We start from the raw sequence: 27,150 nt of genomic DNA, 5'->3' as shown, positions 1-27,150 counted from the left end.
AACAAATAAGACCAGTGAGAAAAATGAGCACAAATAGATCCAGCTCATCCTGTTTCATGGCTTTATTTTATGAGAACTGGATCTTTTCATACCTGTCAGTCAGGAAAGCACAGATGATATTCTTAGCATCTTTGGAGATATCTACATCATCTGGGAAGTTTAGTGAGTTCTTGTGGTCCATTATTTTACTGTACGTTCCCACCAGAGAGTCGGCGTAGAAAGGCGTGTCACCTAATAGCAACAGCCAGTTAGTGAAAAAAAGTGGCAGCTCTTGTTTTATGCACTCAGGACAACTTAATGAGACGATTTTCTCACCGACAAGCATCTCAAAGATGAAGACCCCTACAGACCACCAGTCACATTCTCTCCCATAATATCCGTCTCCTCCCTGGGACTTGAGCACCTCAGGAGAGATGTAGTCTGGAGTCCCAACTGCTGTGTCACAATGCACCATGCCGGTCTGCAGAGGAAAAGATTATAAGCGCCTGTGATTGAGGAATAGCACTGATACACAACTGTATCAAATCTGATTGTTTTAGCCAAGACGATGCTAAAATATATTATCTACCAAGTATATTCAATTTCTCAAATCATAGTTGATTCCCATTAATTTCTGTTCATTTTCATGGAAAGTATGGATACACGATCCAGTTTTTTTCACTTCTGATCCGATCCCTGAATTTAGATATCTGCTGATACTGATACTATTCCGATAATGATTCTCTTTTTGCTTTAATATTATTATCATATTGTTGATTTTATGTAAGGCTTTGATAAACTCCAAGTATGACGTATGTACGTACATTGTACATTTTGTCCGGTGACATTTTTTTTTTGCTGGCCAGATTCACATGACAATGGCCAAAAGGCATACCAGCTAAACCCTGGCTTGGAGGAGTGTGATTTTCATTGTTTTTATCCCGCTGTCAGTACTGTTCTCCTCAGCGAGCAGGCGTCTTAAAACGGTGACTGGTCAATAATGCTCGCCTGCTAGCTGGCTGCAAACTGTGGAATGGATTTCCTGAACCGAGGCGTGCATCATTACTCCGCGTCTCATTGAGACACGCCTCCGCTCAGGAAATCCATTTCACTTTTTGCAGCCAACTAGCAGAGCAGTAATGGAATCACTTGTGGAGACATTTCCGCAGACAACATTTAAAGCACAGACATATCGGATCAGACATCTCTTGGATCGGAAATTTCCTATCCGATAATTATATCGGTCTCGGACCCCAATAGCGGATCGGATTGGCCCCATCCCTAATGGAAAGGTTTCACTTTTGAAAATTGTGCAACCCTATATACCTTAAATCAGACTAAGAAGCCATGTCCTGGTCAAAACATAGTACATGTCGCAAGTTTGTGTAATTACAACATTGATTAAGTCTGTAAACTGAAGCTGTTCTCATTTACATGTTTTCTCAGTAATACATAACAAAACAATAACAAGCCAGTAAATTAAAAGCAGGCTATTGAGACATGTGAAACAGCAGTCACAATTCTAAAATTGCTGCTCCTCTTCGCTGAAATCTTGGTTAATAACCAATAAATAAAATCACCATAAATATACAATGAACACAACAAATCAGTTCACTGATAAAAACAAGATTTACTTTTAAAATGAACTTTAAACTTTCTCCCCATAAGATAAAAAAAAAAGTGTGTATATGGGGACTGACCGTCGTCAAACTAACTCAATGAAGTCAATGAAGATGGCTGGGGTGACAATTTCATGAATTTCTCAAGAAATTATGATATAATGATATATGAATATCCTTGTCACATGGTATACAGTACTTAATATAGGAAAAGGTAAAAATTGGGTGTATGTCTTGATAATGGATAATGCTAAGAAGGTCTGAAAGGCAAAAAATCATATGACAAAAGTACAAAATTGTAAAAAAAAAAAAAAACTCACTGAGTCCATCTTCATGCATGTGCCAAAATCGGCCAGCTTGAGGTGTCCAAGTCTGTCCAGGAGCATGTTATCTGGCTTGACGTCGCGGTGGATGAAGCCCATGGAGTGAATAGCATCCAAGGCCATCACAACCTCTGCTGTGTAGAACTTGGCCCATTTCTCCGGTACATCATAGGTACTGGTCAGATTGACCAAGTCACCTCCTGGCATGTATTCCATCACCATGTAGAGGTAGTGCTCATCTTGGAAGGCACAGCACAACTGAACAAGGAAACAGGACACTTTTCTGTCACAGTAACCAGAAAATGACCCATCTATTTCATAGTAATCGATTCATTTCTGTAAACTGTAAAGTAATGTAAATAAAGCAAAAGTTAACAAAAGATTGTAAAGTACAACAGTGTCTCACCTGCACAACCCACGGACTGTTAGAGAAGGCCATGATGTCCCTCTCTTCCCAGAAAAAGGCAGAGTCTGAGCGCTTGATCATTTCAAACTTGCTCAGCAGCTTCATGGCGTAAACCTTCTGTGAGGCTTTATGTCTGACCTGTATGATGAAGGGAAGATATCAGTCAGAGAGAAATAGAATAGAGAATATGGGCTCTCCAAGGACAGAGGCATTTTGACAAAGTTAGGAATTATTAGTTAAAATAACGCAAAGCATTTTTTAGTAGAAAACTCACTACTTTTAGTGTGAAAGAGGCTTAATACTCACCAGCTGGACTTCACCAAATGCCCCTCGACCAATGACTTTCACTCTGTCAAAGTCTTCAGACTTCATCTGGAGGTCTCGAATTTGTCCTATGACTTTCTCATCTGGGGATCAACAGCATCAAGAGAATAAACAATCTGTTAACAGCGTCATCTCAATGCAATACCACAACAATATCCCCACTCACTGACACACAGAAGACTACTTACATCTGTTTATGAAGTTTTCAATGTTTTTGTTCTTGCGTAGTGCAGGGTAGTCCAAGTCTAAGACCAGGGCATTCATGGAGTCCTACATGAAGAAAATGAAAACATCAGCATGAGTCATGCCATCATGTCAAAGGCATTTCACCTCTCAGTTTCTTCAAAGTCAGCAAATACCATAAGGAGCATTGAGAGTGAGAGCAGCATCGAGGGGTGTGTCGTCTACGAATCTTCCCTCTCAGAAAAGACATCAGGTGCAACAAAAAAAAACTATGCAGTGGTGCACAAAAGCAAAAACGCTGTATTCACTTCAAGTACACAGCATTGTACCACAAGCTAGGAGAAAGATATAACACATTATTACTAAGAAAGAACATGTACTGGTCAGAAGCTAAACAATTAATAGTTTTTAAATCAAAATCCAGAATTGAAACTATGAAATTAGCAAATCAAAAAAGCAACAATCCATTATCTAGGTTAGAGCGGCTTTGTTTTCATGATTTAGCTGCAATTTTCCTGAGGACAAAAGTTTTAAAAATTAATATATTTTAGACCAAATGTCAGTAGCTGTCAGAAAAAAATATTATTATTATCTATAATTAGTTAGTTGAGGATAAATGAGTGATCCTTTGTAGTTATAATTAGTTCTTTTACCCAACCCGAGTGTGAATATCACATGCTGTCCACCTACACAGGAATGGTTATGCAAATACACACAACACAAAAACAAGTGTGTTGCACTCATCACATCAGAAATGTTTCCAAGGTCCACAGAGGCCCTGTTTAGACCTGGTACCAACACCTGCTCATCATAAGTGGACAGCTCTAATTTCATCTGTTCTCACCTAGTATTAAAACGCATCTTCTATGACCACTTCCCTGAACTCTCTGGAAATATAAACAGACACGATTCTGTCCTCTGTGATCAAATTAGGTCTGAGTGTACACGATTATCTGTCTGACATCTGTGGATCAGACACAGATGCACATGCTCCCATACATTAAATTAGTTTTGTGAGGCAGAGTCATGAGAGGACAAGTCACAACTGCGGTTGGTATGAGGTTTTTATATTTAAGTATACGTGTGATGTAGACACTTGGTAATATCGAATGATTGGTTGCAACCAAATGTTAGCCTGCCCTTCAGGGGACAGAATGTAAACAACTACATCATGACATGTAACAATAACCGGAAACATTTTCATAAAGGATGTATGAAAATGTTACAAAATTGATAACATTCTAATATTGTAATGAGGGATGAAATTCCAAAATGGTTGTGGAGAGGGACTAACAGGCCTACTCTGGTCTGAGACATTTGTCATGAAAATACATTCACAACACATTTATTAAAAAAATCAACATAGCATCCGCCTGAAAACAACATCAATATTGTTCGAGATGGGTCCATCCCTTCTTTGCATTTCCAGGAAACACCTTCACTCTGAGATGTGTGCTTCTTGCAGTGTGATTCTGCACTTGGTTGTGTTGTGTTGCGAGTGTTAATTTATTAATAAGCTTGTGTGTTATGCATTTGCATTTTTTATTGTGCAGCAGAGTATACAGAGTATTGAACTCTCAGGGCCACTGTATAAAACAATGAAGAATACAGTGGACATCCAGCATGAGGGAGTGAATACCTATGACTGCATTTCTCAGAAGTTTATTTTCAGTATGTTTTCTCACCACTCCATGGAGAAGTAGTTCCGCATCACTGCACACAGCAAATCCGTATTTAAACCAACACCTTCCCTCGTGCAAACTTTTCATTCAGTTCATTCAACCTGACTGACCGATTACCAAAACAACACATGTAGAAAATGGTTTAAAGTGACAGATTTTGCTCCTCCAGAGAGAAGGATAGAAAGAGCGAGAGGCAGGGAGGAATCATTTTTCTATCAACAGCTGCCTCCTCAACGATATTCGTTGACAAATGATGGAACACACAGTTTCTGTGACCTTCATGAGGCAGTGGGTGTAAAAAGATTAAGCCACCTCCATATGGCATGTAGTCAGTAGTTAGAGGCTGCATCTAACACACTACTGGCACAGCACTATCTACAGATGAAAAATGGCTTATGGCTTATGAACAGTTTAAAGGACATAACATGACAGATGATGCAAGAAGTCAACACACAAGAATGTCTAATATCTTATCTAACTAATTACAGAATATGTCTAAGAAATATGTTCATTTTGTGTCTTGATAAATGCATGAGACATGCAGAGCCATAAAGACTGAGTTATAATAGACCACATATTCAAGCTTTACTATTGGCTTGTCAGCTGACAGCAATGCTGCAATAATAAGGGTTGGCCCGATACCACTTTTTTGTGTCCGATACTGATACCGATACCAATGCCAAACACTTGAGTATCTGCCCATACCGATATCAGTCTGATGCAGTCATTTTAGAGCGTTGAAAAGGTCTGTAACTGTATGAAATTCTATGAAATTCTCCAACTATCAAGAAGGAATACTCAGCCCAAATCACGACTCGGATAAAACAGTGTTGCTGATTTTTATTTACATTTGTGTAATGAATAATGAAGCAATTAATATGTATTTGTATTGTACCGTATTGGTTCATCCCTTGCAATACGTATATGGATGATGTTAATAATATCTGCAGTGGGGAGTATATCTCTATGCAGGATTAAGTCAATCAAATACTAAGTGTTGGCCCTAGAGTATCAGTCAAAATATACTAATTAGATATTGGAAAAAGAAAAAGTTAAAATCTAATACGACCAGTAAACCCTAAATATTAGCGATGCACTGAAAATTCGGCCATCGGAAAAAAGGCATTTTCGGCCAAAAGACTTAACACCGAAACAACACGATTGAAACATTTTGGATTTTGTAATGATGCATGCAAAAACTGTGGCCAGCAGGTGCCTGTCTATTCCCGCCTAGAGTCTGTCAAAGATCAGTTTGGAACACCAATAAAACGGATCCTACAAGATGCGAGTACACAGTGGAACAACACCTATTAACTCAGCCAATGATGTCTATAGATGTCAATTCAAATACAACAGTTAACTGCCAATGACGTTTGACGAAAGAAGAGAGTCTACTCTTTCTTTTGGTAGTTTCGGTGTTTACATAGTCATAGAACACACTGTTTTGTGGGTCTTGGGAAATCAGTCAAAATGCTGTAAAACGCGTGGCAGTTCTGCTCTGAAAATGGCTAGCAGCCAATGAGTGAAATGCTGGAAAGTCTCTTTGCTCAAAAGCGAAACTTGGCTGCAATGAAAAGTGCACTCTTAAGAGTCCGTCGACGTGTTTTACTAAGATCTACTACGTTTATAAAGACCATTACTTGGATGTAGGGATAAAGCAACGCGTAGAGAAATGATCTGGGCTGCGTTGGAGGTGGAGAAGTGTGCAGCGCAGGAGAGCAGAGCACAGAAAAAAAGTCTAGTCCGTCTGCTCCAGATGGGAGGTGTGCGCCCTCGTTGTCTGATATGTTTGATGAGATTCTCCTAAATATTTTCATAGATCTTCAATTGATTTATTCTTTGAAACATGAATATTAATCTATACAATTATTGCATTGCCTTGACATTACACACAGTATACACAGTCCCAGCCATAACAACAAAATTAGAATTTAAAAAACAATGGTTCAGAGTTGGCATAATCATTTCTTTCAGAGTTTATGTTTCGGCCAACAATTTTCATTTTGGTGCATCTGTACTCCTTTTCTACATTTTCTAACTTTTTCTGATGTTCCATGGATGAAGTAACTGCTCAATGAATCAAGAAAATGACAGAAAAAAATAAATAATGAAAACTACAGGTAGGACAAGGAGCCCAAGTTCAATATCTCACTTGTGCAGCTTCATGGGTTAGGAACTAGTCTGCAAGCCTGTTCTATTAACTGAACACTCTTTTATGATGGGACCTATGACAGTGTCGGGAAAACTTTAATTGAGGAAAATGACAGACAAACCATTAATGTAATTGTTACAATGTGTAAAGGCGAGGAAGTCTAACAACATTTAGTAGTTGTGCATTACTAAACCACCAATAAGGAACTTTCTAAACACTGAACTAGGTCAAATAGTATAACAACAGAAAACAAGACTACAGCTCTGACCCAGAGCTGTAAACTGGTCCCTTTCAAACTCATCTTTCTCTTCACATACTCCCATTAATACAATAAGAGACAGGGTGGCACAATTCTTTAAAAGTCTCCCCGGCCTGCAGGCTTATCTGCTTCTCCTCCTGGTCTCTACATCGCTCTCTGCTCGGCTGCAGTCAGTATGTAACCAACTGCACACTCTGTTCCATCATCTCAACTTCACTTCCCCATTAAAGGACTGACCTCACACAAAACTACTATTTAAGGGAAAAAACACACACACACACGCCAGGAGGTGGAGAGAGGTTGTCGTGTGTGTACACACACACACACACACACACACACACACACAAGGATCTCCCTCTGAGCAGACAGTACAGGAAATGATCCACCCCACCCCGCGGCTGGCAGATAATGTTGGTGTGTCATGAAGCCAGTCCCTGAGTGCAAGTCATTTCCTTTGAGGCAGCATTCTCTGCTCCTGCCACTACATTTGTCTGCAACTAAAAATATGCACAGCAGCTACAGAAGTGGCTATCGATTAAACAAAAGTTATGTGCAAGTACATGGACGATGCATCTTCAAAGAGCAGGGACAGGTACATGGCTGAAACCAGCAGTGTCATCGGTCATGTCTTGGCATAATTTATGCATATATGCATAGAATGCATGGCCATGACTTTAGCCATTTTCACTGAGGTCAATGTTAAAGGCACTGCTGCTGTAGTAGCACCAAATACAATATGTCATACAACTTCAGGTTATATTTTCACGCTAATAATAATTGCTGTAATCTGAATTTTAAAAAGTCCAGGTTAGCACATTCCGCAAGTGGGCATCGGATAAAATATGGATATATCCTGATTCAATATAAGATTATACGGTACTCAAAACATATTTTTCCTGGCAATGTACTTTGATGACACTTTCCTGCCAATGTACGTTTATTACAACATTGGTAAGTGATTTGTATTGTATTGTATTCTAGTATTGCCTGACATTCATACAGTGTGTCTGTATACAACAGACCTATCAGATGTAATTCACAATGCTGTCAGCAAAGCTGCCACTAACAATTTGGTGTTAAGTGTATAGCCCGAGGGTACTTTGGAATGCACACAAGAGAGGCAGGGATTCAACAGATGACCTTGAGGTTAGGAAAAGGTCACAAGATTGACAGTAAGTTGTGGAGAAAGTCTTGAAAACAATGCAACTCCTCTAAATCCAGCACTTCACAAAATGTTCCTGGTATTCTTCAGGTAGACAAATATTGTGATATAGCTTGTTCTGTTTTAATTAAAAAAAAAAAAACATGATTTTAAGGTATTTTATCATGTAAAATTAAAGTTCTATCGAGTTACTGGCATTATGGCATTATCATTTCAATCAATCATTTCTGTTCAGGCCTCAGCAAACCAAGGGTACTAGGGTATCACTGATCATTTCACAAGTGCCTTGTGAGGAAAAGTCAGTGTGCATCACAATTATGATCTAATCTCTAATCTATAACAAACTGCTTCACTCAAAGGATGTAAATGGTACAGAGCCCAAGAATATCCAACTTTGGAATCCACTTGTTATCCTCTATGTAATGTCTATATCTCTCAAAAAACGGGATGTATTAAATGTGGAGAAAAGATATACATGTTGCCTGAGTAACGGTGAATGGCATTCTCTGTTAAGATACATCTCAAACTTCACTATTTGCTTCAATGGATGAAGACAAAAACAGTTGTAAATGTCTGTGAGGACAATATACCACAAAATAATTGCACATGGAAATCCCCTGTTATATTATTATCAATGCAGGTTGTCTTTTGAACTACATTGGCACATTTATAACATCAGGTTAGCAGAAATCCAGCAGGACATAATTGTTAGTGCTTTGGAGTTACAAGAGACAAATGGCTGCATGCAGTTCTTCCAATTTGCTTCCATTAGCAGTATGGTATTTTAAAAAAAAAAGAAAAAAAAAACAAGACTCTAGAGGACATTTCTCAGCTACTCACTCAAAGCAGCTATTCATAAATATTACATAACTGACAAGTGTCTGGGGATGAGTGACGATTTAAAAATGCATCCGACATGTCTGGACCTATTCCAAACAAACATCGATTCTCCCTGCCTTGTCCAAAGTAAGGTTGGCTACAGACAAAGTTATTTTTGAAGCAATTGATCTAAATAAGCACCGATGTCAGTCTCTGGAGCCAACTTTTATATATAGGACACTTTCCTATACAGCTCCAGCAGCAAGCATACACTAATGTCTTCCTGTGCTGATAAGAGAGTATCTCTCCACTTAGGCTTATAATAAGTTGTTATGTATCTATTAGATACCACTCCAGCATTGTATCTCTGCTATACTGTAATCCAGCCAATGGGTTATGGCCGGTTGCCTAGCAACTGCTGCAAAATACAAAGAGTTGAACCCAGCTGAAGCTACAGAGAAGCAGCAGGCAGGAGTTTTATACGCACGTTCTATTCTTTTCCGTTTTTATTTACCCAACCTGCTTGTTGACATTACGGAGCCGTCGTTCTCCCCTTGCCTGCTTCCACTCTTTATCACCCTATAAAAAGCCACGTGGATCCACCAGTGAGGAATGTCATGATGTTCAACACAGTAAACTCTGCATGCTCCATCTGCAGTCTTTCCTCAAAATAACACTCTGCCTAGCCCAATACCATCTCATCACTAAGCATGGGGAACAGAAAACAAGCAGCGCTGCTCTGGGCTTTAAAAGGATTGAGGAGAAAGTAAATGTTTTGATTGAATTCCAGCTGTTTTAAAAATAGTTGTGGGGATGAATTGTGGGCCAGGCAGAACAAGGGGGCCGTGCCAGGCTGAGCCCGTAAACTCTCAGAGAAAGTTGTGGCAGCAGGAATCCTGTAGAGGTTCACAAATAGCACAGCTAATGTCTCCAAGGGGAATGCCAAGAGTATATCTTTCTCTTATGTTTGACAGATTCCTGTCCCCAATACACATTTTTGGCATCTACATTGTATTATATAGTATGGTGAGGAATGTGCCAGGAAAAACAGACTCAGTTCTGTAAATGCTTATGATTCCACTGAGGAAAACATTCTGATAAACAAGGAGGAACATAATTACGGACGTAATCAACACAGGCTTAAGTTGACATTAAACACTGCTGTCTAATATTCTTTTTTTTTTTTTTTTAACTTACACAATGCACAACCAAATACTTGTAGAACAATATGAATTATAAGTTGCAAAAGATGATTTTAGTTTCAACAAGGTCCCAGGATAAATCTGAGGAGTAATAAAATCAAATGGTATTTCAGTAAAACAAATGCATGTTTATGTCAAGATGTTAAGATTTATTTTTGAAACATATATATTCTATATACTATTAAAAAAAACAAAAAAACAAACATCCACAAATAAACAACCCTAGAAGAAAAAGCCAAAATTCCACAACACAGTGCCACAACCAGTGAATATGACTCCCATGTGCAGCAGATATGTGCCTTATCTTAGAGGGGGTCATGGGCTAAAAGGGTTCAGAGACACTGCTGGATTAACCTACTGATTGTTTTCTTAAATAAACATTTGATTGTCATGTTTATAAAACATAAGAAAATAGCACTAAATGATAATCAGTAGTTCCCAAAGCACATGGCGACTTTTAAAATGCTTTTGTCTGACCAACAACAAAATCTAAAGATATTCAGTTAACCATGTGTTTAAGAGAAAGAAAGATCAGATGGAACATAATAATATCTGAGAGGATCTTACTGACATAAATGACTGATTACCAAAATAGTAATCACAAACAATCATTGTATCCTCGTTTATTTAAAGCAACAAAAAATATGCAATAAGCTTGGCTTTGATTTTTTTCCACATGTAACATGTACATACTGCACATCAGAAAAAAAACACAAAAAAAGTTGAATTATAACTGCCAACTTCTAGCCAATGCTCGTCTTGCGTTTACCACACACATAACAATGGTCCTGTTTGGGTTTGATGGAGGAAATGAAAGCAGTATGAACTCGCACACGATCTACTGCTGTTTGGTAATGTGATATATTGTCCCGTCGTTGCTGCTGGTTGCAGCTTGTGTGTTGCTAAGATCACATAAATTCATTTGCTTGTGAAGATCAACACAAATGTGTGCCTTGAGTACACAGCACTGTATCTGTATGAGAAAGTGTGTGCCTACATGTGGGAGGTTGTGTTCCACCAGCAGGTTGTGATGGAATGATAATTTGCTGATGCCAGATGGTTGGGTTATGCATTATGTGTGGGAGACTCCTGTTCTCCTTGCTGCTCCGCTCACTCATACACACATTTTTACACTAAAAATACACAGAGATACAGTTATCAAACCCTTCAAGACACATGAACAGAATGAAGACAGGCACACACATGTTCACATGGTATCTTAAAGTCTTAAAATGGTATCTTAAACCAAACTGTACAGTTCTTTGATGCAATATTGCGTATATACCACAACTACATTTTGTCTTTTTTTTGTCTGCGTCTAGACACAGGGATCCACCAGATTAAGACAAATCTAAGGGTGTATCCATATCATTTCACACGAGAGCATATACATCCTTCATATGACTACATCAAAACTCGAGTAATAACAAACGAGTTTATGGAATATTTCTTTATCCTTTTTGGACAAGCGCCACATCCATAAATCTCTGCACTTGAACTTCTTCCTCATTTTTGGCATTCCTTTTCACATCTCTGTGAGGTAGATCTAGGACCTGGTCATGAACTATGCTATTTGTCCAAGGTATTATGTAATGAGTAATCAAGGTGCTGAGAAGTATGTGTATATTTATTTTGTGTGTGTGTGTGTGCGTGCGTCTGTCTTGGATTTCTACTCAATTTGTCATGAATGTGCTCCAGTAAGCTGTGGGAATTTGCTAAACAGTTTCAAGCAAAATAACTTGAATCAAGATGAATTAGTCATCTTCATCTTAGTGAACGAAGGTGATGCAGCCGCAAATCAACCACAACATCAACTTTTGCTCTTAAAGGAGACATATTATACCCTATTTCTACAAGTTAACCTCTTTCCCTAATGCCCTAATGAACATGTCTGTGACATGCTTTGGTCAAAAAAAGGATGAAGCACCATAGCAGTCCAAACACCCTGCCAAAACAGCCCTGTTCAGAAAGGTCAATTTTGAGTGCCTGTTTCTTTAAATGCAAATGAGACACAGGAAACTACGTATGTCAGCATCACTGGGGCTCCAGCAGCTAACAGCAGTTAGCATTTGGAAAAGCGATCATTGCCATTATGTATAAAATTTATCCAGTGGACACGTAGGAAACGTTTCCAGGCTGGAAGTTTGTGTAGAACTCTGTGCTGCACTGTGCAGCCAAGAATAGAACACTTCACAGACTTTCGCTCTTCGAGATACTATATCCATCACCTGCACTCTTGCGTTTATTAAGGACAAAGTGGAGCTCTGGGAGACAACAATTCAAGGAATGTCTCATTGTGAAGTCACAATGAGTGTGGAAGTCAACATTGCATGTTTTATCTCCTGTACTTAGACAAAAACAAAACATGAGTGAAAAAACATGAGTGGGTCATCTTTTCTCACACTTTGTCGACTCATAGGGCCTCCAGAGTCCCAAATATATATATATACAAGTATTAAAATTATATTTAAAAAAAAAGTTGATTTTGCATAATATGTCTCCTTTAAAACTCAGTGCCAATGTGGCACCAGTTTATGAACCAAATCATAAGATACATTTCAGAGCCATTTCCATGACAGTTTTCATCCACATCAACTCAATTGCTTTGCAACTCCACTATGCTCCAACTAGAGGTAGACCAATGAATTGGCCCAACACGAACAATACAAATTACGCATTTTTGTTCTCAGAAACTTGACAAATATTGCGATGTAACAAACCTATGTTTGTTATGTATGTATTGTGATGTAACATCCATCTATCCATGATCTGTGGGACAATGCTGGAGAACCCAGAGAAAATCCATGCACAAACGGGGAGAACATGCAAACTACATGCAGAAAGGCCCTTATTCCAACCGGGGCTCGATCCCAGACTTATGGACTGTAGCTGCATGCGAAAGAAGACAGCCATAACAAATTCTGAAATAAAATGTTTTGTCTGGAGTTATGTATTTCAGCACATAACAAGTGCAATATTCATTCATTCATTTGTCTACCACTTAATCCTCCACATAAGGGTCACAGGGCAATGAAGCCTAACCCAGCTGACACAGGTCAAAATGTGGGGTACACCCTGGACAGGTCTAGAGTCTAAATCTAGAGTGTCCTAACAGCCTCTGCATTTTTTGGAGTATGGGAGGAAACAGAAACCAGAGAAATTCTATGTAAACACGGAGAACATGCAAACTCCACACAGAAAGGTCCTTGGTTGTGAATCTGTGGGGCTCGTGTGGCAATGGTTTATATGTAAATTTTGGTTATTTTTTTACATGCTACGCTCTACAGCTTTAACAAAAGCACAGGTTCAGGCACTGTTTAGACACCCACACCATTTTAAAAGAATTGGTTTAGCAGAGGTATCGGATAAAAACCATTAAAAAACATTGAAAGCAGTGATGCTGAGAAACCAACTATTATATCCAGACAAGAACAAAAATAGGAGTTTGGAGTTGAACACTTGACTTTTCAATTATCTTCCTTGCTTTGTAATTTATAAGCCCGTCATGTGGTCTAGAGTGCAGGCTACATTTTTGTGTCTGTACCTAACCCAAGCCCAAGAGAGCTGAGCCTGATATGAACCTGGCAGACATTCTGTTTTGTGTCTGAACCTGACTCGATGCAATTAAAGGTATAGTAGGCGTGGCATGAAAGGAGGCTTTGACCAATAACGGTCCTATTGGCTGTCTTAGTACACCTATGATGCTAAAACTTAAGTAGTGTAAAAACCTGTGGAAGAAACTCAACTTGGTGCTACAATAAAAAGATTATTTTCATAACTGAAGATATTGATTATTTTCTCAATCAATTAGTTTGTTGATCCATGTAATGTAAGAAAATGTTGGTCGAGAGGATGAAAAGTCTGAGGAGTTGTTATAATAATAGAAAAAACAGCGATTGATCCATTATAAACAAAGTTGCCGATTCCATCCATTTTCTACCGCTTTATAATTCACATGAGGGTTTCATGGGGTACTGTGCCAATCTCAGCTGACAGGGCAATAGTCAGGGTACACCCTGTACAGTTCGACAGTCCATCACAGGGCTACATATAGAGACAAACAACCATTCACTCTTGATTCCCCACCTTCTGTCAATTTAGAGTGACCAATTTACTTAATCCCTTTATTGCATGTTTTTGGAGGAAGCCAGAGAACCTGGAGAAAACCCACGCAGACACAGAGAGAACATGCAGAAAGGCCCTTGTTCCAACTGGGGCTCGAACCCGGGTCTTCTTGCTGCAAAGGCAAGAGTGCTAACCACTTCACCAACCGTGTGGCCCAAAGTTACCGATACAAGTACTATTGTTTTTCCAGTCATTGTACAGACTTCAGCTTTAATCAACATAGTAACATTAGTTTCTGTTTATCTCTCCCTGACATGCAACCGTTACCATGGTTACTGCTCAGTTTCCCTGTTTATAGACATGGGCAATCTAAATGACATTATCACGTTTGTGATGGACTTGCCAAAAACAAAATAAAATGAAATAAAACACTGTGTCTGTGAGAGTCGATGCGTTCACTGTGTCATGTCGTGCAGAACACTGAGAGTGAGTCCAGCAAGCAATGCTAACGGCTATAATGTATGATCATTAGTTTTTTCACTATACAGTTGTGGCACGGATCAACTCCACTTGTTTTTGTTTTGCTTTTCCATTAGTGATAGTACCTGGTACTTTTTTTTAGTAACAGAGAGTGTTGTTATTGGAAGAGTCATGAGCGGGAAGTCCGACACAAGAATCAAACAATAAAAATCCTGAAAACGTGTTCATCTCCAAAGTTCAGCGAGGAAATGTCTAAACTCTTGATGTATAAAAGAGGAGTCAATTCAGTGAATTTATCCTTTAATTAACTGATTCTAATGATTCAGTGAAAAGGACCATAAATATGAAAAAGCACCATAAATAGTCCTTTACTATCCACTGCATGGGTTACCATGTCTGATGGGGAAAATAGTGAAAATTCGCATGGAGGTGGTTTGGTTTCAAAAAGAGGTTGTAGTTCAACAGCAAATTCCTAATGTATTTCAAGACAATTCGCTGTTAAAGACTGCACGACAACCAGCTTCTGCCATCACCTGTACACTCATCACAGCAAAGAATCCTATAGCAAATACTATATGAAAAGCTTTAGGACAAAGTTGTCGTCAACAAACATAAACCAAAGTACAGCATAACCTACGAAGCAAACTTCTGCAGTAAGATAAATAAAACCCATTACACTACTACACCTGCAGCATGAGGAGATGTGTAATAAATGTTGGATTACTGTTTTTTTTATTTCATGACTTAATAATAATAATAATGCATTTTATTTGGAGGCACCTTTCATGACACTCAAGGTCACCTTACAACAACAAAATAATAATAACAACAACGGGTAGAGAGTTAGAGGGAGTAGGCCTGTTTAAAAATGTGGGTTTTCAGATGGGATTTGAAGATGGGGAATGAGATAATGTTCCTGATGCCGACTTAGTGGAATTAGCACATAATAATAATAATAATATTATTACCATAAATATCAAAAACTATTACATTCAAATAGGGCTGCAACGATGATTCTATCAAGTGCTTTTTTGTTGTGTTTTTTAATAATTAAAACAAGCTTTCAAGCTTGTTAAATGTGAATATGTTCTGGTTTATTTGCTCCATATAGCAAATAAATAATTAAAACTTCATTCAAGAATCATCATCATCATCATTTCCAGGTTTGGTTAACCCTGATAAACATTTTTCAACATATTCTGATGTTTTATGGGCCAAACAAGTACTCAATAACCAATATAATAATCTACAGATAAATTGATTATGAAGACAATCGTTAGTTAGTGACCTACATTCAAATGTGTATTATGAGTTTTAGAAGGGCTGGTAGAAAGATGAGATCGAAACAGGTTAATCATTCCCAGTTTGAGTGTAAACAGCTGCACATGTTTAGAACATTTCTCTTTGACCTTTCCTTTAACAACACAGCTTTTAGAATGAGTTTAACAGGGATAACCATAGTAAGTGAAAAAAAATATGTATCTCTAATTAAAGCCCTGGCACAAATATTATCATTAACCTCTAGAGGACCATATATAGCTTACATAAACAGGAAAAACCCAAAGTTTCCCTCAGGTTTCCTGATTCTGACCACTGAAGATCACACCACATGTAACAGAAGGCATGTGAAACATTTGAGGGGTCACACACCCAGAAGTCACCAGGGCTTCCTTACTGGATTAGACCAAATAACCAAATAAAATTTCTTAAAAACACAGTCGCACTAGAGGAGGTGTGGAGCAGAGAGACTGGCTTGTTTTGCAGGAAAAAAAAATTGGCCGTGGCCACCGTCCCCAGTGCCTTATAAGGCAGTGTTTCTGTCCAGCCAGCACACTGAACCCGGGAGTGCTGTTGCTTGCCTGAGAGCAACTCAACTGCACTCCAGAGACAAAGCGGACACTCAGGTTGACTATCGGGTGGAGATACAGAACAAGACACACCGGGGTTCTCCCCACAATCACTGAAATAACTGCATGTTAAAGGAAGAAATTCCTGTATGGGTGTGAGGTGGTGCATGATGGAAGGAATGGAAAGAAACAAAGATGGTGTCGAAAAATTAAGACTGGAGATGTTGGGTAAGAATGAGAGTGATTCATACTAAATGGGAGTTAAAATAAATAATAAATCACCTCACACTCTTTTACACACAATCATGACATGTTTTTTCATCCATCATGATTCCATTTTATGGAATTCTCCAATTGCACAATTAAAACACAAATTTAAAAAAATGCTCATAAAGACCTGACTCAAACTTATTTCAAGCCAAGTTGTAATAAGCAGTTAAACACGACACAGCCATTGATTTAACAGATTTATCATGAAAAAGAAGCAATACTTTCAATTTAATTTTTAAGGTTCATGAGTATAGGGTATGATGCACTTTTTTTGGATGTTGTCTTTTATGATGATTGAAAATATTTGTGGCATTACCTCCCTGATTGTTGAACAAAGCTAATTGATAACTCTTCATGAAATAATACCTTACTGTTCAGAGCAGAACTGTCGCCACACTAATCTGCACTGGGCTGTGTGTCAGATTAGGAATAAAACATATTGACATTAGGGCTGGGTCCCTGATAATTATTTATTTTATTTTTTTTTTATATCAGATTCGATTTATTTATTTTTATTTTAAAGCCAAAAATAATTATTCATATGGGGTACTATGTGCAAACGAATGACGTTTTACACACACAAACTTGTGACTCTTGACTTGTAACACACATGAAATTGATGGAAGGGCCACATCTGGCCCCCGGGCCGGGTGTTTGGGGCCACTGTTTTAGCCATAGCCCTGGTAATTGTCCAAAATTAACCCTCGTTTTTCTGGATCGTCTTCCTGTGACGGCACTCTCGCTGTTTAGCGTGCATGCTGCCATGTTGATAATGTCAGAGAACTAGTGGGGGGACGGAGAGGGGAATGGAGCGGAGGGACAGGAGCTGAGAGAGCGCAGTAAAAAAGGAAAAATTGATTTTCATTTTTTGAACATCGTCCAAACAAATAAATCCAATTTCAATTTAAAATGGATTAATCACCCAGTTCTAATTGATATCATATCTGATATTGATGCCAATATTACAGCCTTAAGTATATACTGATACCAGCCAAATACATTCACTTAACAAAATTATATTTGGCTTATTTAAAAATGTTATATTTCAATTTCAAAGTCATCATAGCTGACATGATCACGGCAGTCTTGCAAACATCTCTCTTTGCAGCCTGTGCTTAGTAAAACATTTCTAAAGCCTGCCTCACACTAGATGATACTTGGCCATTTTTCAGTCCCAATCTGGCCCTTAGGACAATTGTGAGGGCCTCCCACTTTGAGGCTTGTTAGAACAGATCATCTGCACTCAACATCCGCTTCCCAGTCAACGTGCATGTTGCGTTCTGGTTATTTAGAACGAAAAGTGGCTGCCCACAGTGCGACGAGGATGAATGTGAGAAAGAGGACAAACTTGTGGATCTGTGGCAACAGAACGATTGCTTGTTTTATGTGTCCTACAAGACATATCACAACCGGACAAAAAAATAATTGATGATGCCAACAGTCAGATTCCATGTCGCATTTACATTCTGAAGTCACGTCAAATCACGCAAGTTTATGTTAGATGCCAAATCCCTGGAATCTCCTCCCTGAAATCGTCTTAATAAAGTGTTCCATCTACCAATATCGATATCAGTCCAATAAAGCTGTTTTTAAAACTTTAAACTACCTAGCTGTTAACGACACATTAGTGCTAATGCATTCGCCACTTAGCCCGAATCAGCCATTTCAAAACATAATGCTCCATCTATTCAAATATTCTGCTCCAGTAAAGTAGAAATAAACAGCTCACACTTTTAGAGTCAGTGCTTCGTGGGGCATTTATGTGAAAGGCATGAATTATATCGGTTTCAAGAATTAAAAAATCATTTATTTTCGAGATCTTAACCAGTACCAGAACAACACCAAGTATCACATCATTTCACCTCTGCCTTGGTGAGAGCTAAGTGGACAAAGCAAGGAGAAATACATGAACAAAAAGCTGGTTGGGGAATAAAATAATTTGTAAAACAGTAAAACAAAGAGTATTAGTTTACGAAACAGCTTTGTCACTTAATGCATCACACTGAACGAGCACAGAAGAGACATCCAGGAATTGCCCTCAACAGAGGATGTGTAAGATGCAAGTCCAACTCCAAGCTCCCCATATCTCATATCCTTCACACTTGGGTGCTGTGCATGAAGTTTTCTGGCTGTACCAATATTCTACATCTGAATCAAAAGGCTTTGGACTGAAGCGTCAGTTAAAATACCTGCAGTGTGTTTAACAAGCTGAGGAGGAGGGGCCGGGCTGCAGCCTGAGAGAGAACCAGAGCCAGAGAAAGAGAGATAAGGCTGAAAAGTGAAAGGGGAAAGTGCAGTCATTCACTGGGACTTTGAGCCCATATATAGCTGCCAACTATTTACTCAGTGAGGTCATTTCCTTTAAGACGGCAGAAAGGCAACTTATTTGACTTTCGATCAAGTGTCCATATTTGTTTTTGCCTCCAAAAAGATGCCCTTTCTTTTGCTCACCCTCAACAATCACTCGAGGCTGCCAAGTAACTTCAGTTAGCAGTGCTATGTTGCCAAATTCGGATCACTGCAGTTTGCAAAAGGGTAAGTTTGATGAGACTTCAGGTCAGATCCAATCAAAGGCTAATAGAGGCAGTATAGTGACTTACAGCTTTTTTGGCCACAGAGTAAGCTGGCATTAAAATTCCATTTGTTTAATGGCTGTGCTGTTTTCTGGAAAGGGAGAGAGGGTTGTATTATTTACAGGGAAACGTCTGCTCCATAATTCAAATAACATTTCAAGTACAATGCTGTATCTACTCACTGATAAAAGCTCTGCTTCTTTAAAAAAAAAAAAAAAAAGGAAGGTCACTTGGTTTACTTGATATGATGCTGCAGATTCCTCCCTGTCAGTTTCCCTCATCTACTGGGTAGACAGCACACTGCTCCTGAAATGAACTGCTGGGTTCCTCTTATGAGGCTGTTATTTAAGAGTCTATACAAGAGTCAATGAAACAGCTTCTATGGTTTTGTTTGGCTGTAGCTATGCCACAATGGCAGCAGGGGATATATGTGATTCACTGTTTACCAAATATGAGCCTGTGTGCAATTATTGAGGCACTTCAAGTATGCATGTTTTTATTCCACCTGCAAAAAAGAACATTTCTGAGCTCTTAGTGTCTGTGTGTGCGCGTGAATCACACCCAGAGAAGCAAAACTTCTTGATCCCAGTGACAGCACTGAGGTTGCTAAAAATGGAAAACTGCAGCCTGCTCTCTCCTACGCATGCTTCCCACTCAACTTTTGTCTCCAACACTCAACACCTCTCCCTCTCTCCGGCTTGCATGCAGGAAGTAAACACCGCTGGTCTTGGAGCAAATATTCTGCTAAATGTTTTAAAGGAAGAGAGAGCCTACAAGTGGAGCCTCAAGCTGCATGGAGGGAGAACAAGGGGAGGAGATGGACTGGGCAGGGAGGCCCAAGCTGGATGAGGCCCATTACAAGGGGTGAGGTGATGCTTTTTAAGACAGACCTGACAGTGTGTTACCCCTCTGTCAGATCCAGTTAAGGGGCCCAAATATTCTAACTCCAGAACACACAGAACTGCATCGATTAAGTGGTAAAACTACACAGTGCTGGCTCCTAATTACAAAAGTGAAAGATAGTCCTATGTTCAGATGTGCACGAAGACACACGCAGAAGTAAAATGCTCAGACTAATTGTCTGTGTAGATTCTCATTCATCCAGGTCAGTTATCCAAAAGTCATCAAATCAAATGTGTCAGTAGGATTTATTAAAATCCAGTATCAAATATCTTCTTCCTTAATTCATCCCAGTGTCATTGGTGACTGATTAAATGGAAGAATCTTTCCACTGCCTTGTTTACCTTTATGTCATCATAACACCTCCCAGAAACATCTGTCAAGCACTTCATTCCTTCAACTTCTTTTGTAGATGCAGTTCAGGTTGTCATTAGATTGTATCAGTGCAGGAAATAATTTTACATACCAAAATACACTATTCTATATAGGCTTTGTATAAAGCTCAGTATTCATTTCAAAGCACTGGTCTGTCTACACTCTGATCATCAGAGAGACCTTTCACGTCACGCATTGCAATACACAAGAACCAGCATGATTCACACGCCGTGAGCATCAGTCGGGACATCTACAAAACTTGTGAGTAACCAATGAGAGTTGGGATGATTCGGACAATTTCTTGGCAAAAGTGTCTCTTTTCCCATGCGGTCAGAGTTTCCACAGATCCAAACATTAACACAAGCTATGACAAACAAAAGGCTGAGCAATTATTCATTAATCATAAACATCGCAACATATATCTCTTCAATTGTAATATAACAATATATAGATAATTGCTTTAACCTCAAATTTGTACAGTGTGTTTTTATACTAATGATGAGGTTTAAATAAATTCATAATTAAATTTGTCTAACTTTTACTATGGAGCAAAACTCAGTCTTGAATTATAAGACATTAACCGCTTTCAGTATCATTATGATAAATTTGGTAACTTTAAGATGATATATTTTATCCATATTGCCCTATTGTCATATGTAAACATACATCCACTTTTAACGGTTTAAGCCCTTTACTTTATCCAAAAAATGGTGCATAAGCTTGTGATTTCTTCTTATTTAGAGGAGTTTAAAGCTCCAGTGAGCAACGTTTGGTTATTTTTGTTGTCGTTGATGTTATACTACATCTGTTTGGTCTTTGTGAACAGAAAAGATTAAACATTTGTATGCTGCGTCCTTCATCTGAAATCGGGCTCTCTCTCTCTCAGGCTGGCTTTACGGCGCCTGCGTTTTTGGGGCTTATAAAACGCAATAAAATGAACCCACCCTCCAGAGTGGAAATCTTAACAACGCTCCACCGCCGCGTTCCCGTCTAAAGGGTTGAAAACGCAAAAGTGTGCTCTGCGCTGCCTTTCCTCCCGTACGTGTTGACGTCAGATCCATCCTGCCAAACAACAACAAACATGTCGGATCATATCCATCAGTCGGACATTCAAGTTGCCTTAGCTGCTCTGATACCTATTCAGGAGTAATTTCAGCAATTAAGCCGAGTTAATGTTTTGGTTTTCGGCTGTGGGCTACACTTCGCGCTACGAGAGAGAAGTAGACAGAAGTTTCAACGCATTCACACGCTCCAGGTGTTGTAGTATGGCAAAGCTTCACAGTGCCACCTAGCCACCTGGCATGCATACTACATCAAATTTCACACATTTTTGCGTCACCGTGTGCATGCAGATTTCCACCCAAAGACGCTCATCTAAACGCGAAATAAAAAGTGGGAACGCAACGCCACTTTTGCGGTTTGTGTTCAGATCGTTGTTGTGTAAATCTAGTTTCAAGCAATATTATCAGACTCTGAGGAAACGTATGTCATGGCAACACAAAGATGGGCGGAAACGAGACGCACAATTTATCCAGTCAAACTGTTGAAGGACCTTTTTTGTCCAGTATTCAGTCATACTCCGAACATGTTTGCAGCCGTCTCACTTCACTAGCTCAGTGATGCTGCTGCCTCCATGACTTCTGTCCTGACATAAAACGAATAATGTCCTGTGTGCAGCGCAGGAATGTCACCGGCGACACAAGATCTAAACACCGATATACTGAGAAACACATAGCATTGCATGGTGCTGACAGACTAAAGCCAGCACTGTGACATTACATGACTGGATGTTTGTTAACGTTGGTATGTTCACAAATAAATCTCCAAATATAAGAACAAATGTTAGATAGAGGGCTGAGCAACATCATCCTATCTGTCTGAGAATTAAAACGGACCGAGACCAAAAGTTCCAATTAATGCTGTATTTTAGTGTGTATCTGCGTCATTACCTTGTTTAAGAAGCCCTGAAGGTTCTAAACAAACAGTTCAGCCATTGCTGAGAACGCTGTGTTTTATTGTAATCTCGGGTTCAGCGAGATCTCTGAAAAAACCCGGTCCAGTTACGTAAACAACGGTTCTCCTGAACAGCAGAATGTCCTGATCCGGGCACTAGTCCGGGAAACATCCGGTTGCGTATATTGAACCGCAGAAGAAGAATAACGTCCGTTGTGAAGGTGTTTCACGAGCGACAGTGTCTTCTGACTCTGGGTTTGACTCCGGGTCAAAGTCATAAAAGGGACTGAGGCGGGGAGTCGTGACTAAGCTATTTTTAAACATTTCTAAAACAATGTTTTGATAATGAGGAGCAGTGCATCCACCGTTCCAGAGGGGGGAGCTGCGCTTCTGAGAGCAGGTGTGCTGATTATGTCACTTCCGGGGTACTGGCCAATCACAACACAGTCTGTCTTCTCTGGCGAGATTTATGTCTGAAATATCGCAGCTGACAAGTGCTTCAAAAAGGACAGATTTCGGCTCTGGAATCGGCTCGTTTCCAGCAACTAGGAGGTTTTTGACCATAAAAACAAGTTAATGTATGTAAGTAGACCTCCATAATTAACATATATGTGCAAAAGGACCACTCTATGTGACCTTTAAGAGTCCAGGTCTGATGGGCCCAACTGAAAGTTGTCTCAGTAGTTCAAATATTTTTGCCATTCTTTAAAAAACCTGCAATGTCAACTATCTATTTTGGACTTTATACCCTTTGCCATTACAGTCAAAAACACACTGACCAAGCACCCACAACATCAAAACCAGTCACCTGTGTCATTGATGTGGCTGATCAGTGTATTATTAGAAATATTAGTCTCTATAAACACACTGAGTGAGGCCAGTTAATCCTAATCTGTGGACATGCTTCACAGAGCCCCACACTGCACCGTGTGCATCAGGCCTGTCTGCAGTCTGTCCACCATGAGGATCTCACTTTAACTCCTTAAAAATACCTTATTACAGTTAACCATCCCATTACAAAACACTATGAGAACTGGTGACACAATAGTATGCTTGAAAAAAATAGAAGCATCATGCACCATCTCACTGTGCCTTTGAAAAAAAACAAAGACAAAAACAAAGCTAACAACAGCTCGCAGCAGGTAACAACTCGACCACAAGAATCAAAAAGATATAAATAGTATAACGTTACGGGGATGTGTGTGTATGAGTGTATAGCGTTTCAGTGAACACACTCACAACATGGCATCATTAATAATCTATGAGGCGGTCCTCACTGGACTTACCAGCAAACTTTCCAAGTTGACGGAGGACCTGGGGTCTCTGATCACGTCCTCCAGCTTCTTCAGCCGGGTTTCCATCCTCCTCTCTGCGCCCAGCGACATGACTGCGACGACAGTGACGGTTTTCCGAACAGTCGATTAATATCGGGAGCAGGACTGCGAACTGTTTTGAGTTTTACATGTGAACCCTCTTTGTTCGTCGCTAATGGCCTGTGGGCCTAGCGGAGCAGCCCTGGGCTCTCAGCCCACCCAACTCGCCTCCAACAGGAATAGTGTGCACAATGAAAATATTCCCAAAGCGAAGAGACTTACAGGAAAAAAACTTACAAAGTGAGCGGGCCTTCTGTTAGCCAGCGACTCTGAGCTAACACACACACACTCAACGGTACACATGAATTTTCACCTCCCGGTAAATGAAGGGTGCATTTTTTTCCACAACTCAGCGACAAAGTTTGAATTTGGAGAAGCAGCAACAGGCTTCAACAGCAACAGACTTCAGCAGCAGCAGCGGCGTCAGGGCGTTTTCTTAGCCCCCCTCTCCTCCCCTTCCCTCTGGGTTTCGGACGTTGAGAGAAAGCTCGTCTTTTCGAGGGGAAAAACCCGCTTGGTTTGAGTCCGTTCAGAGATGTTTGAAGTCCGTCAGTGGTTTAGTCTCTCCTCGGTGCTGCCACACGTCTCGAAACGGCGATAATGTCTGTTCTCCCGCGCTGAATGTTTAATAAGCACACGCTCTCTTCCTGGGTTTCTTCTCGCATTTTCGCATCTGTCCCCCCTGGTTTTATCCTCGCTGTTCCCGACAGGCGCCACAAAAAAAGACACGAGTCTGACTCGCGGAGAAAAAGTCCTGCAGCAGCCGAATTCCTGTCTGTGCACTCAGAGACTTCACATCCACACAAACACTGGAGTCTCAAGTCATTTCCCTCCCCCTGACATCGACACTCAGAGAACTCAGTTACCCATAAGCCACCGGTGCTGTCCTCCTGGACCTCTCTGTAATCTCTACCTGTGCCTATCACGTGTAATATAAATATACAAAATAAAAGTTTGCTGATATAATCATTTAATATGACTGCACTGAATTTAGTAATACAATTATTTAACTGGCTGTTTGTCCCAAAACTTTCTTATAATCACACAGGATGAAGGAGAAAAAGCAGGAAGTTAACTTGGGCCCCTAGTCTTGGTATCTTAAAGGTGCATTATGTAATAAATCTAAAGCAACTGGCCATAAAATCCTCCTAATATGTCACAGAGACTCAGGAATAATGTTCATATAACAAACTGAACTCACCAACAACAACAGTACAGACAAAATGTTCGCATTAAAAACAGTCCTTTGCAGACTGCAAATCATGTTTATGTTTATGGAGTCTTAGCTGCCGAGCAACCACGGGTTGCCAGTTACGCCAGAAAACAAAAACCTAAAAGACCTCGGTATTTTGAATTTGAATGATGTAACAGTTTTGGCCACATTCTTACATATGGCACCTTTAAGATGCTTTTCAGTCCTTTTCCTGAAGTTGCCCTGAAGACAAAGAATGTCTGAATGAATTCCAGAAAATATCCAGATATCCAAATACTCACAACAGATAGCTTGTCAGTTAAAGGCACATTATGTCATAAATTTAAAGCAAATGGCAAATAATATGTCACAGAGACTCAGGAATAATATTTTTATAACATACTGAACTCACCAACAACAACAGTACAGACAAAATATTCTCATTAAAACATTTTGCAGACTGCAAATCATGTTTATGTTTTGAAATCATCATTTTAGCATTTGGCGCCACCTACCGCCATATGCCAATCATTGCAGTCAGTCTCAGCTGCTGAGCAACCACGGGTTGCCAGTTACGTCTGAGCTACAATGGCAGAAAAAAACGAAACCTAAAAGACCTAGGTATTTGGAATTTCAGTGTAGTTACTGTTTTTGGCCACATTGTTACATATGGCACCTTTAAATAACTAATGTCTTAACTATTGATGCTAGAATATCAAATGTATGGGCTATTCCTCTTAATTTAGAGGTGGCCTGAGGATTCAGTCTGGCTTGGTGAAGTCCCCCAAGGACCCCCACCACGGCCCCCAAACTTAAACAAATTTTGGATTTAGATCAAATGTCCAAGTGTTAAAAGTTGAATAATTGTGCTTGAAATCATATCTAAGGAATACATTTAAAAAACACTTCATTTTGGAGTGGCATGATGATTCAGTCTTGTTTGATGAGGGACCCCCAGGACCCCAAAACACCATTGAAATGACTATGTAACTAAATTTTAAACAAAATGGTGGCATTTGGAACAGTGGTAGAATTAATAATAACATTGAGACTAATACATGCCCTATCACCAGTAGTAATGATTTTCAGGATCATATGCACCCTAAAACAAATAGTTGAATATCACCAGAATTAGTCAGGCATTAATTTGAATGAATGATTTCTGTTGCAAAAAAGGTGGTGATGAATGTGATAAATTGTGTGGGTGTATGGCTGTGAAATATGTGTCTCTGTGGTAGTCTGTGTGGTCAAACTGTCTCCTGTTTCACACAACAGAGGCTGCAGTTGTATCGCAGATGCAGCTCCTTTACCTTTGCAGCATCTAAATGTTCATAATGTCCTTTTACTTGTACCCGTTTGGTACACATCTGAAAAACACAGCCTGCTGTGTGCATGGTCCTTCAAAGCAAAATCTCTGTGTCATTTACAGGAAGTGATGCATTTCACATGCTCTTTGTTTGGAACAGTTTGTTTGCATGTGGAGCAACAGCCAGACATATACACCAGCACAAGGAAAACTCTGTGCCGCAGCAGATGTTCTATTTGTTTGAAAGGTGATTTGAATAATTTTATTTTGACTTGTCATAGTGGGAACATCATCAGTTACAGTAACCGTGACTCCACTCTGTTCTAGTGTCCCAGTGAGTCAAGATGTGACGGGCAGGGCCGTGCTAAGGAAAATTAAGGGCCCCAAGGGGCAAAAGGGACCCACGTTGAAAAGGACATATTATGCAAAATCAACTTTTTAATAATTTAAATCCTTATATTTGGGATTCTGGAGGTCCTATCACAAAAGTGTGAAAAAAGATGACTCACTCATGTTTTTGTGGTCCTCCTCAGTCTGAGTACAGGAGATAAAACATGCGATGTTGACTTCCGCACTCACTGGGACGTTACAATGTGCTAAATTCCTGGAATTATTGTCTCAGAGCTCCGCTGTGTCCGTAAAACACGCAAGAGTCTTCCGAAAACCGGAAGACCACAAAGTCTGCGAAAAGTTTTATTCTTGGCTC

General features: G+C 39.6%; 1 protein-coding gene across 1 annotated transcript in view; it reads right to left on the bottom strand.

Moving 5' to 3' along the window:
- rock2a (rho-associated, coiled-coil containing protein kinase 2a) overlaps positions 1-23,958 on the bottom strand; it is a gene marked incomplete at both ends in the record, with an annotated part of 37,748 nt that extends 13,790 nt beyond the window's left edge. Inside the window, 7 exons of the mRNA XM_083908238.1 lie at positions 93-231; positions 316-460; positions 1,919-2,179; positions 2,328-2,465; positions 2,634-2,734; positions 2,840-2,921; positions 23,860-23,958. Coding sequence (XP_083764364.1) covers positions 93-231; positions 316-460; positions 1,919-2,179; positions 2,328-2,465; positions 2,634-2,734; positions 2,840-2,921; positions 23,860-23,958 — 965 coding nt within the window. The remainder of the gene's footprint in view (positions 1-92; positions 232-315; positions 461-1,918; positions 2,180-2,327; positions 2,466-2,633; positions 2,735-2,839; positions 2,922-23,859) is intronic.
- Between the last annotated feature and the right edge of the window lie 3,192 nt (positions 23,959-27,150).

The sequence above is a fragment of the Microchirus variegatus genome, assembly GCF_963457635.1.
Source record: "Microchirus variegatus genome assembly, chromosome: 21".
Taxonomy (NCBI): Eukaryota; Metazoa; Chordata; class Actinopteri; order Pleuronectiformes; family Soleidae; genus Microchirus; species Microchirus variegatus.
This window is presented reverse-complemented; position numbering and strand designations above follow the sequence as displayed.